The sequence below is a fragment of the Ursus maritimus genome, assembly GCF_017311325.1.
Source record: "Ursus maritimus isolate PB19 chromosome X unlocalized genomic scaffold, ASM1731132v1 scaffold_X1, whole genome shotgun sequence".
Classification (NCBI taxonomy): Eukaryota; Metazoa; Chordata; class Mammalia; order Carnivora; family Ursidae; genus Ursus; species Ursus maritimus.
In genome coordinates, this window is record NW_024423319.1 from 26,843,719 (window position 1) to 26,856,986 (window position 13,268).

General features: G+C 35.6%; 1 protein-coding gene across 5 annotated transcripts in view; it reads right to left on the minus strand.

Annotated features, from left to right (window-relative positions):
* The window catches only part of STAG2 (stromal antigen 2), a 132,013-nt gene that overhangs the window by 62,128 nt on the left and 56,617 nt on the right, over positions 1-13,268 (minus strand). For all 5 annotated transcript variants that reach the window (XM_040628287.1, XM_040628264.1, XM_040628276.1 and 2 more), the window contains exons 4-5: positions 9,035-9,199; positions 368-464 (exon numbers count right to left, since the gene is read on the minus strand). In XM_040628287.1, coding sequence (XP_040484221.1) covers positions 368-464; positions 9,035-9,199 — 262 coding nt within the window. The remainder of the gene's footprint in view (positions 1-367; positions 465-9,034; positions 9,200-13,268) is intronic.

Here is a 13,268-nt window from a genome sequence, read left to right on the forward strand (position 1 = left end):
CTTCCTACACTTTATAATTCCCTGCCACCTGAACCTCTATCTCTTCATTAGCTTCCTCTTCCCTTCTTAATCCATTTCTCTGTTCCTAAAACCAGACGCTGAAAAGTGGGAAATATATCTAATAAAAGTAATATAACAACTATAAATTGCCAAGTTATTAGTTAACTTTCACACGTGAATATAACCGTCTCAACAGAGTTTCTTTCTATCTTTGTTCTTTGCTTTTTCCTTATACATTCTGTATGATTATAATGCAAACAATTCCATATCTTGGCATTATTTTCCGTGTAAAGTGCTAATATATATTTAGGTAAAAGAAAAAGAGACCATTTGAGAACATTCTGCTAACAAAATAAATGTATCTTACCTTTACAGCCTGAACACTGAATAAAAAAGTTGATGAGGTCAAGAAGTGCTATATCTCGGTCATGCTTATATGATTCTATCCAATCATCTACCACCGACTATAGCAGAGAAGGAAAAAAAAAAACCATTAGCTTTTGCTAATGTTCTAGGAATTAAGTCTGATTAAAGTCATTAAATTTCAACATCAAGTGGTATCACATTACTTCAAATACACACACATTCATATACTAAAATTTAAATTTTAACAAAAGAAAACCAAATTCAGTAAAATAATCACCTGACAACATATAATAATCAGTCTTGTCTTTATTTTGCATTAAAAGGAATCTGAAAACTATGGGACCCAACTTTATAAAGTGTAATTACTTATTATTCAGTGACATTAAGGATATCCTAGAAAATATTAAAAATCACACCCATATTTCTTTTTGACTAAAATACTGTACTAAACACAAGTAACACTTAAATATTAACACTGCAATGGAATAAAAACAAAAATCTTTCTAAAAGATGTAAATGGCTGGGTCAATGAGAAAATGCAGAACCAATTTTTTTTTAACAGTGAGCAATACCAGTCCATGTTAATAACAGAAGTAAACTGATGGCTAAATAAACATAAATAAGTAGGGCAGTTCATGGATCTCGAGACAATACTGTTAGATGACAATACTCTCCAAACAGATCTATAGACTCAATGCAATTCCTATTAAAAACCCAGCTGGCTTCTTAGCAGAAACTGGAAAGCTGATCCTAAAATCCTTACGGTAATGCAAAAGATCTAGAATAGTCAAAACAATCTTGAAAAAGAAGCACAAAGTTGGAGGACTCACACTTCATTATTTCAAAACTTACTACAAAGCTACAGTAATCAAGACAGTACTGGCTTAAAGACAAAAGTGTAGATAAATGGAATAAAACAGTGAATCAAAAATAAAACCCCATATTGATGGTTAGTTGATTTTTGACAAGGATGCCAAGACAACTCAATGAAGACAGACTAGTCTTTTCAATACATGGTGCTGGGACAACTGGCTATCTGCATGCAAAAGAATGAAGCTGGGAGTGCCTGGATGGTTCAGTCGTTAACCGTCTGACTCTTGATTTCAGCTCAGGTTACGATCTCAGGGTTGTAAGATCAAGCCCCGCATTGGGCTCCTCACTGGGTGTGGAGCCTGCTTAAGATTCTCTCCCGCCCTCTCCCTCTGCCCCTCCCTCCGCTGCTCGTTCTCTCTCTCAAATAAAGAAATCTTTTTAAAAATTAAAAAAAAATACTGAAGTTGGACCCTATCTCATATCATACACAATACTTAAAATGGATCAAAGACTGAAATATAAGAGCTAAAACTATAAAACACATAAGTAATTCTTCATAACCATATGTTAAGCAAAGGATTCTTAGATATTAGACTAAAAGCACAAGAGACAAAAGAAAAAATGAATTTCACTTAATCATAAAAATTTTGTGTTTCAAAAGACTCCATCAAGGATGAGAAAAGCAACCCACAGAATAGGAGAAAACGTGCAAATCATGTATCTGGTAAGGCATTTGTGCTTAAAATATAGAGGCATATCTCATTTTACTGCGCTTCACAGATACTGTGTGGGTGCATGTGCATGTGTGTTACGTGCCAAAGTTTTGTGGCAACCCGGTGTCAAGCAAATCAATTGGAGCCATTTTTCCAGCAGCATGTGCTTACTTTGTGTCTCTGTCACATTTTGATAATTCTCTCAACATTTTAAACTTTTTATTATTAGATTCATTACTGGTAATCTGGGATCAGAGATCTTCGATATCACTATTGTAGTTGTTTTGGGGCACCATGAATTGTGCCCACATAAGACAGCAAACTTAATAAATGCTGTGTGTGTTCTGATTCCCCCATCTCTCCCCCTCTCCTCAGACCTCCATATTCCCTGAGACACAACAGTATTAAAATTAGGCCAATTAATAACCCTACAATGACCTCCAAGTGTTTAAGTGAAAAGAAGAGCTGCACATCTCTCACTTTAGATCAAAAGCTAGAAATAATTAAGCTTACTGAGGAAGGCATGTTGAAAGCTGAGACAGGCCAAAAGATAAGCCTCTTGAGCCAAACAGCCAAGTTATAAATGCAAGGAAAAATTCTTGCAGAAAATAAAGTCTTGTTCAGTGAACACATGATGATAACAAAGTGAAACAGCCTTATTGCTGATAGGGAGAATGTTTTAGAGGTATGGATAAAAGAATCAAACCACCCACAACACTGCCTTCAACCAAAGCCTAATTCAGGGCAAAGCTCCAACTCTCTTCAATTCTTTGACTAATGGGAGAGGTGAAGAAAAAGCAGAAGGAAAACCTGAATCTAGCAGAGGGTGGTTCATGAAGTTTAAGGAAAGAGGTTGTCTCCTTCACATCAAAGTGCAAAGTGAAATAGTAGTAAATGCTGATGTAGAAACTGCAGTAAGTTATCCAGAAAACCAGCTAAGATAATTAACCAGGGTGGCTACACAACAATAAATTTTCAATGTAGACAAAATAGGCTTATATTGGAAGTAGATGCCATCTATGACTTTGATAGCTAGAGGGAAGTCAATTCCTGTCTTCAAAGCTTCAAAGGACAGACTGACTCTCTTGTCAGGGACTAATGCAACCAATTACTTTAAATTGAAACCAGGGCTCATTTACCATTACAAAAATCCTAGGGCCCTGAAGAATTATGCTGAATCTACTCTGCCTATGCTCTACAAATGGAACAACAAAGACTGGATAATAGCCTAGCCGTTTACAACATGGTTTACTGAATATCTGAAGCCCACTTTCAACCCCACTTCTCAGAAGAGAAAGATCCTTTCAAAATACTCTTTATTGACAATGCACCTGGTCACTCAAGAGCTCTGATGGAGATGTACAATGACATTCGTGTTGTTTTCATGCCTACTAACAAAAAATCCACTCTGCAGCCCATGGATAAAGGAGTAATCTCAATTTTCGAGTCTTCTTATTGAAGAAATATATTTTCACAAGGTATCTATATAGCTACCATACATGGTGATTCCTCAGAAGGATATGGGCAAAGTCAATTGAAAACCTTCTGTAAATGATTCATCATTCTACATGCCATTTAGAACAATTGTGATCCATGGGAAGAAGTCAAACTATCAACATTGACAGGACTTTAGAAGAAGCTGACTGTAACCCTCATAGATGACTCTGAGAGCTTCACGACTTTTAGTGGATGTGGTCGAAATTTCACTGCAGATGTGGCAGAAAATAGCAAAAGAACTACAATTATAAATGGAGCCTAGGGGTGCCGAAGTGGCTCAGTCGGTTAAGCGTCTGCCTTCAGCTCGGGTCACGATCCCAGGGTCCTGGGATCAAGTCCCGCATCAGGCTCTCTGCTCAGTGGGGAACCTGCTTCTTGCTCTCCCTCTGCCTGCAACTCCCCCTGCTTGTGCTCTCTCTGTCAAATACATAAATAAAATCTTAAAAAAAAAAGAATGAAATGGAGCCTAAAGATGTGACTGAATTGCTGAAATCTCATGATAAAACTTTTAACAGATGAGGAACTGCTTCTTATGGATGATCAAAGAAAGTGATTTCTTGAGGTGGAATCTACTCCAGGTGAAGATGCTGTGAAGACTGTTGAAATGACAAAGTATTTAGAATATTTCATCAACTTAGATGATAAAATAGCAGCAGGGTTAGAGAAGACTGACTTCAATTTTGAAAGAAGTTCTATTGTGGGTAAAATGCTATCAAACAGTACTACATATTACAAAGAAACCATTTGTGAAAAGAAGTCTGTCAATGTGGCAAACTTACTTCACTGTTGTCTTATTCTAAGAAATTGCCATTGCCACCCAAACCTTCAGCAAACACCACCTTGATCAGTCAGCAACCATCAACACTGAGGCAAGATCCTCTACCAGCAAAAAGATTACAACTCACTATAAGCTCAGATAATGGTTAGCATTTTTTAACAATAAAGTATTTTTTAATTAAGGTATATACAGTTTAGACATAATGCTGCTGTAAACTTAAGAGACTACAGTATAGTGTAAACATGACTTTTATAGGCACTGGGATACCAAAAAAATTCATCTGACTTGCTTTATTTACTGCAGTATTTTCTTTACTGCAGTGGTCTGGAACCCAACGCACAGTACCCCTGAGGTATGCCTATATAAAGAACTCTTACAATTCAATAATTTTTAAAAGCCAAATAATCTAAAAATACAAAGATTCTGAATACTGCCCTATTCGGAAGACATTCAAATGGCCATTAGCTCATCAAAAGATGCTCAATGTAACTGGCCATGAAGAAAATGGAAATCAAAAGTATAATAAGATACCACTTGAGATGCCTGGGTGGCTCAGTCGGTTAAGCATCTGCCTTCAGGTCAGGTCATGATCCTGGGGTCCTGAGATGGAGTCCCACAGAGGCCTCCCTGCTCAGGGGGGAGCCTGCTTCTCCCTCTCCCTCTGCTGCTTCCCCCGCTTGTGCTCTCTCCCCCTCTCTCTCAAGTAAATAAATAAAATCTTTAAAAAAAAAAAAAAGGTTAAACAGTTACCATATGATACTGCAACTCAACTCCTAGGTATATAATACCCAAAAGAAATGAAGACATATGTCCAAAAAAAACTTGTACAAGAATACTTATAACAGCATTATTCACAATAGCCAAAAAGTGGAAACAAACCAACTGTGCATGAAAAGATGAACAGATAAACAAAAATGGAGTATTATTTGGCAATAAAAAAGAATGAGGTTACAATACATACAATATGGATGAGCCTTGAAAACATTACACTAAATCAAAGAAACCACTCAAAAAGGACCACATATTGAACAAATCATACAGATGAAATGCCCAGAATAGGCAAATTTATAAAAAGTACATTAGTGGTTGCCCAGACCTGGGACAGGTAAAGAGAAAATGACTACTAACAGACACGAAGTTTCCTTCTGGGGTATTGAAAAATATTTTAAAATTAGACTGTGGTGATGGCTACACAACTCTATGAATATACTAAACACCAATGAATTTACATTTTAAAAGGGTGAATTTTGTGGTATGTGAAGTATGCTTCAGCATAGTATTTTTTTTTTTAAATAGGACAGAGCTAAAAAAAATTAAAAGCAGCAAGTTATTCTTTGGGGGAAAGAAGAGGAAACCAAACAGCAGATGAAAACTATTTTTAAATAAACCAAGTTTTAAAAATTAGGATTATAGGGGCACCTGGGTAGCTCAGTTGGTTGAGCATCCCCCTCTTGATTTCAGATCAGGTCAAGATCTCGGGGTCCTGAGATGGAGCCCTAAATTGGGCTCCACACTCAGCAGGGAGTTTGCTTGAGATTCTTTTCCTCTGCCTCTCCCCCGTTCTTGCAGGCACACACGCTCTTTCTCTCTCTAATAAATAAATAAATCTTTTTTTTTTTTAGAGTATCAGGAGGGAAAAATGTGTAAGTTATATACAAACAAAAAGGAAACCTGGGTATAAACTAAATGAATAACATATGTACAATCTGATGTACAGAAAAGGCAGTACCATTACAAATTAAAGAAAATAAAAAGGAAGTATTATCTAAGAATTACCTGGCTCAAAGAGAGGGACTGGAGATCTTCTAAAATTTTACCTAATTTCTAGATTTCAGTCCTTTTCTATATTTTACAACAGCTTATGTATATAAACTAAATCAATTTGTAAAAGAAACATGCTTAAGATTATTCCCAAATATGATACAGGTAATAAATATCAGAAGAATATATTATGGGACTGTGAGAGTTTTAAAACATGGCCCAAAATGTTTGACATTGCTCCTCAATAAGAAGTGGGGTCTACATTACCTTATTTAGGACTGAAGGCAGTAAAAATGATGCTTCCAAAATTAAGTCATTGAACACCATTCAACTTCTGTACTGGGTTCTTGAAACACTAGAGAACTAGACACTCCTGCTCAGGACACTCTCCAAACTCAGAGGCCATACTATTAGAAACCCAAGCCACATAGAAGAACCATTTGTAGGTACTCCAGGTAACAGTTTCAGCTGTGCCCAGCCTTCAAGTCACTCTAGACTAGGCACCAAACACGGATAAAGAAGCCTCCAGAGAAGTACAGTCCTTAACTGTTTATGTAAGCTCTAAGCATTAAAGCTGTCTCAGGTAAGGCCCCAACCATCACAGATGGGAGCACAATTTCATCCCTATTTAGCTCTGTCTGAATTCTAGACCAACAGAATCATTAAGCCTAGTAAAATGATTTTTCCTTTACATCACTAACCTTGGAGTGACTTATTATATACAGCAACAGATAACTGGAAGAAGGGCTATTTCATCACAAAGATACAAAAATATTTAATGAAATCTTACAAAAAAAGACCACTACATCACATTAAAAAGTTATTCAGAAAGATCAAATAGAATTTGTACTAGGAATACAAGGCTGCTGTAATAAAAATAATATAAGCTAACACATTATAAAATATTTTAAAATTTTAATCATCAAATAGTATGCTAACAATTTATCCAATAAAATTCAACACATATTATCTAATAGAACTAGGGGCATATGCATGCATGATCCCTCCTTTTTTAATATATAATTATTTTAAAACCAACAGCCAGTCTTATACTTATTCTCACCTCTAATTACTGGAACAGGTATATCCTGGGATACAAAAAAATAAATAATACACAGTCCCTGATCGAGAAATTAATGATCTAGAAGCAAATTCAGACATATGCATACCTATAATACAATATATTAAGTGCTATAATGGAAAGAGAAGAGTAAGAAATACATTCAAGGGGAGAAAGAGAGAGAGCCCAAAAATGCTTCTCCAAAGAGTGACATGTGATTTAAGTCAATCTTACATGATATGGAAAGAAGGAAAGAAGACTATTCTAGGCAAAGGGAAAAACAGAAAGGTGTGGGGGTGGAGGATGGGGAGGAGGCAGAGTACATACTGTGGCTGGGGAATCGGAAGCACACCATAAAAAAAAATCTGGGCTGGAACTTTTAGATAAGGAAGAACTGTTGGAAGCTTGTAAACAGGAGACTTCCTTGATCAAATTTCATATTACCAAGATAACACAAGTGGGAGGACACAAAGCAAACTGGAGGTAAGAGTCCATTCAGGAAAATCAGTGGAGAGATACTGTGGACATTCCACTTTTAATGGTGAAAGCACATTTAGAAACAGAAAAATAGCACAGAGGTACAATCTAATATATGACAAACCATAACACAAAAATAAGGAAAATGTTCATTCTTTAAACACTGAGATACCATTAACAAAAAAATTAAATACAAAGCTAAGTCCTCACATTTTCTATTAAAAATTTCTGATGAGCCAAAAAGTTAAACAAAAACCCTACAGACTAGACAAAAATAGAACAGCCTAATTAGCTGTGGATATAAGTTGAGATTTCTGATGTTAACAAAAATGAAAGATATAAAAAAAAGATTAATGCACTTAACAGCTTGGAATAAAATATTATAGAGAAAAAGTATAATATAAAAATAAAAAAGAAAGTAATGAAATGGCATATATAACATAACTGAGATAATTTATTCCTTTGATAAAGTTAACCCAAAATGGGAAACAGAGAGAAAGGGTAACTTTTTAAATTAGGGAATGACTAAATAAACCACAGCACCATAATACAAGACATTATTTTTAAAAATATCAAATGTATATATGAAATAATCATTTAAAACATCAATAAAAAACCACACCCTCATCACAACTATATAAAAAAGCAAACCATTTATGAATAAATGAAGGCAAATTCAAATTTTGTAAGTCACGTTCCACTGTACAACTGGTGATAGCTCAAAACAACTAACAATTTTTATTTTACATGTAAAAATGCAGTTTATCAATGCCAAATGATACTTAGAATTTATTTACAAAACAATACATATTGAGATAAGTCCATATTTATAAACAAGTTTTGTATGTTAGTCTTTAATAACAGAAGCTTAAATGTCTAGTTCTCCATAAACCATCCATGTGTGCCTTTTTTTGATTAAAATTAAACCTCCGAAAACTATTCCTTATAGCTTTTATAAATTAAAAAATAACTTTATTAAACATGTATATTCTTTGAGTACAGTGTTTATTCATTTTTTTAAAACCGTATGGGCTTAGCCTCCACTGTAAAGCCTAAATGCTTCTACTGTCATAAAATTATGCAGAAGAAATAAAATTAGGATGATTTGACAAGGATATGACTCTCACTTTTTACTCCCCTGCTAAGAAACAGCACAAGTAATAAACTTTGTAATAGACAACAGTGATCAACATAATTCAATTCACTAAAGTGGACAGTGATTATATTAGGTCACTCAACCAAGAATTCTGTATGGGCAGAGGACTTCATATTTTAATGGCAGCCATATAAATTCAGGAGAAATTGAAACCTCATAGTTTACATCAGCATATTTTTTGAGCAAATAATTTTTTATTATATGCCATTAAAAGAAAATAATGCAGAAAATGACTCAAGACACAGCTTAAAGGTCTTATGTCTGAACAGACAGATCCCTAGTTTTCTGATGACTGTTTTTTTCTAATAAGCAGTGTTAGATTTTTTTTTTAATGCAATTAACTCAGGGGTTTTATATAACTCACTGAAGTTTAAAATATACAAATAAACTGGGAAGAACACAATAAACTTTACCTGCATAGCACTCTTGCCCATTTTAACAACTTCAAACAACATCATGTTTTCCACTCCATTCTGTTGGTGATGACCATTCATTCGGTTTGGACCAGAAGGAGGTTTTCCTCCTCCATTTCCACCTTTGCCCTTTTCTCCTGGGCCCTTTTTGCCTTTTTTACAAGTCTGCATAAAAATACAAGTTAAGTTATATCATTATCCTTGAAAATTCAAAATAAAGCTACAGCAGAAGCAGCTAAAAGGACACATAATTAGAACATGCCTAAACCTGACCTAAAGAGGAGTGCCATACACGTCATAATAAAATGATATGGTTGAGACAGCCTCTTTGTGGCATCAATTTTTTCATTTATAGTACCAGACACCTCACGTGACACCAGGAGCACAGCCTCTGCAGACTGACAGACTGCATGGGTCCAAATTTTTACTCCTATTAGCTGAGTAATGTTGAGCAAATTACTTAACCATACTGTGCTTCAGAGTTTCTAATTTGTAAAGTGAGGATAAAACTGTACCTACTTCATAGGGTTGCTGCTTTAAGGTGTAGACTAAATGGGCAGCAAGAATAACAAAACACTTTATCAAACAAATAACTCGTACTTAGTTCAAATTTTTAAATTTTATCTACTGTCAGTCTCATAAATTATTGCAGTGCACCAACAAAGAAATTCTAAAAAGTATGAATAGGTGTATCAACCTCATTCTTATTCTGGATAAACAAAGGCAAATTCAAATTTTAAAAATCATGTTCCTCTGTACAACTAATGATAACTGAACACTTATTTATCATGAAAATTCAGTTAATGAACATTATGGAAATGAAGCCCCTTTATAAGGAAGTTGTCAATACTGGGGAGTGGGGACTTCATAAATCAGTGAAAAGGTTGCCTACACGCCTCAGTTATAAAATACTTCCCATGGCCTTTTAACTTGTTATAGAAAAGCAAGTCATTCCCTAACTCAGAGTCCTCATTTCTAAAATGTCAGAGTTGTATTAAATCTTTACAGATTAGAAGAGATGATTTCTAGGTCTCTTTTCAACCTACACATTTCTATGATCTAGAGCAAGGATCAGCAAACTTTCCGTAAAATACCAGACAGTAAATATTTCAGGCTTTGCAGGCCACCACATTCTATCTCTGTCACATATTCTTTGTTTATTTTTACAACCCTTTAAAAATATAAAAACAAGGGGCGCCTGGGTGGCACAGCGGTTAAGCGTCTGCCTTCGGCTCAGGGCATGATCCCGGCGTTCTGGGATCGAGCCCCACATCAGGCTCCTCTGCTATGAGCCTGCTTCTTCCTCTCCCACTCTCCCTGCTTGTGTTCCCTCTCTCGCTGGCTGTCTCTATCTCTGTCGAATAAATAAATAAAATCTTTAAAAAAAATATATATATAAAAACCATTCTTAGCTCATGAGCAGTACAAAAACAGGACGTAGTTTGCAGACCCCTGATCTACCGTGTCAGGTCTACAAACGTTATTTCTACTGACTGCCTGTTACACTTTGTTCCAGAGAGGGTCCTTCCTTCTTCCTCAAGAGTCCAAAACCACCCTACTCTAGCAAATACTTCAAACTCCTTCCTAACAACTGAAATGTATCACTTATTAATTTACATTATTTTGTTAATGAGACTCAGTCTTTGTGAACCTAAGTCATTAATTTCCAATTGTAGAATGAAAGGTTATTGTCCCCAGTAAAAGGAATTTCAGAGATAAGGGTGAAAGAAAAGATCAACTACAGAGAGTACACTAAAAAAGTATAAAATGTTAATGTTAATTAAAAGGAATTATGTATTTGTAATTTATCTATCATATGCTTCAATATTCCCTGTTGGTATGGAAAACTAATTAGTACAATTAAAATGGCTCAATGGATATGCTATGCTAGGAAAAAAAAAAAAACAACAACGTGCAAGGAATACAGGAATACAGAGAAGTACAAGAAGTAAACATGCTAACCTGGAAACAACCTTGCAGACAAAAAACATCTCTAAAGAAAGACCACTGGTTGGGGCACCTGGGTGGTTTAGTTGGTTAAGCCTCTTTCTTCAGCTCTGGTCATGGTCCTGGGATCAAGCCCCGCGTCAGGCTCCCTGCTCAGCGGGGAGTCTGCTGCTGCTTCTTCCTCTGCCCCTAATCCTGCTTCTGCTCTCACCACCTTTTAACAGATGTGGGCTCAAATCCTTTAACCACTGAACTTCTCTGGACCAGTTTCCTATCTATAAAATCAGGAAGTTTTCTAATTCACAGGGCGGTTTAAATATTAAATTGGGTAACATATATTTTTAGCACAGTGCTTGGAACATACATAGTATAGTGTCAAAACGTAGTTACTATTATTATTATAATAAATCCTTAATCTGAGCCCTGACATCTCACTCATAGCAGTGACTACATAAAGTTAAACTGCGGCACAAAAACTTTGAGGAGTCCTCTGTTCAGATGCCACTGTGAGTCCTGTCCCAACTTGTAAATTAAATCAAAGTCAAAAGTAGATTTTCAGTTTTGCAAGACGGCTGCAGAACAAGAAAAATTGGTTTTCTAATGAATAACCATATACTACCCACTAGAATTATGGCTGTCTTTAGACAGTCATGAGTTAACATTTTATTCATTCACACTTTTTCCATCTCAAAACTTCTACGTTTTAAGAGACTAAAAAAGCATGAAATTATGAAACATGGATTATGTGAACTATAAAAATATATGCCAAGGATTAGTTAAATAAATTATATTCCACAAATAAAATGGGATGCTCTGACACCATTAGAAATGACAGGAAAAATTCACTGATAGGAAAGCCGCTTACAACATACTATTGAGTTTTAAAAGCAAATTAAACAGTTTGCATAGTATGAATCCATTTAAGTAAAATTATATGTGCATGTTTATGGAGAGGTATATGCACAAAAGAGTGTTCATCAAAATGTTTAAAGAATATCTTACCTCTGTATGATAGTTTTATAGGGAAATTTACTTTCTTCATTGTACATTTCTGTATTATAGACTTTATTTGTTAAGATTTTATTTGTCAGAAAGAGCGAGCAGAAGCAGGGGGAGCAGGAGAGGGAGATGCAGGCTCCCCACTGAGCAAGGAGCCCGATGCAGGGCTCAGGGCTCAATCCCAGGACCCTGGGATCATGACTTGAGCCGAAGGCAGACACTTAACTGACTGAACCACCCAGGCGTCACTATTACAGACTTTTAAAAAGTAAATGTATCAGGGTACCTGGGTGGCTCAGTCGGTTAAGCATCCGACTCTTGATTTCAGCTTAGGTCATGATCTCAGGGTCATGAGATCAAGCCCCGCATGGGGCTCCAAGCTCAGCATGGAGTCTGCTTGAGATTCTTTCTCTCCCTCTCTCTCTGCCCTTAGCCCTGCTCTCTCTAAATAAATAACATCTTTAAAAAAATTTTTTAAATAAATAAATAGATAAAAAATAAAAGTAAATGTGTCATAAGAAAATATAAATCCAAAATTCATTTTGGGAAAGAAAATGGTAACAAAAACAAGTCATCTTTTGCACAGTGCCTTTACACACATGCAAAGTCAAATGTACTTTCCAAAACATCAAAATAATTTATCCATTCACCAAGTTATCCAGAGCCCTCAGGCTGTGCACTCATATTCTAAATTTGCATTCTATTTACTCAGAACCTCACTTTGTTAGGTTTTTTTTTTTTAGTTTTATTTATTTAAGTAATCCCTACACCCAATGTGGGGCTTGAACTCACAACCCAGAGAGCAAGAGTCAAATGCTCTTCCAAATGAGTTGACCAGGTGCCCCATACTTTGTTAGTTTTTATCCTTGGCATTACTTATAGAGTAAAACTCTAGTCAACTGTAACCTATTAGACTTAAACTGGTTATAGGTTACATTTTTAAGATGCTTTAGAATAAGAAATTTCATTTATTGCTTTGCTTTACATTTGACTACTCATGCGTAAATAAAGCCAACAGAATATCACATCGTCTTTAGTATACTGTGCTTTACAAAATAAACTATTAGAAATAGAAACAACAAGTGTCGGTGCGGATGTGGAGAAAAGGAACCCTCACGTACTGTTGGTGGGAATGCAAACTGGTGCAGCCACTGTGGAAAACAACGTGTAGATTCCTCAGAACATTAAAAATAGAACTACCCTATGATCCAATAATCACACTACTGGGTATTTACCCAAAGAATACAAAAACACTAATTCGAAAGAATATATGCACTCCTACGTTTAT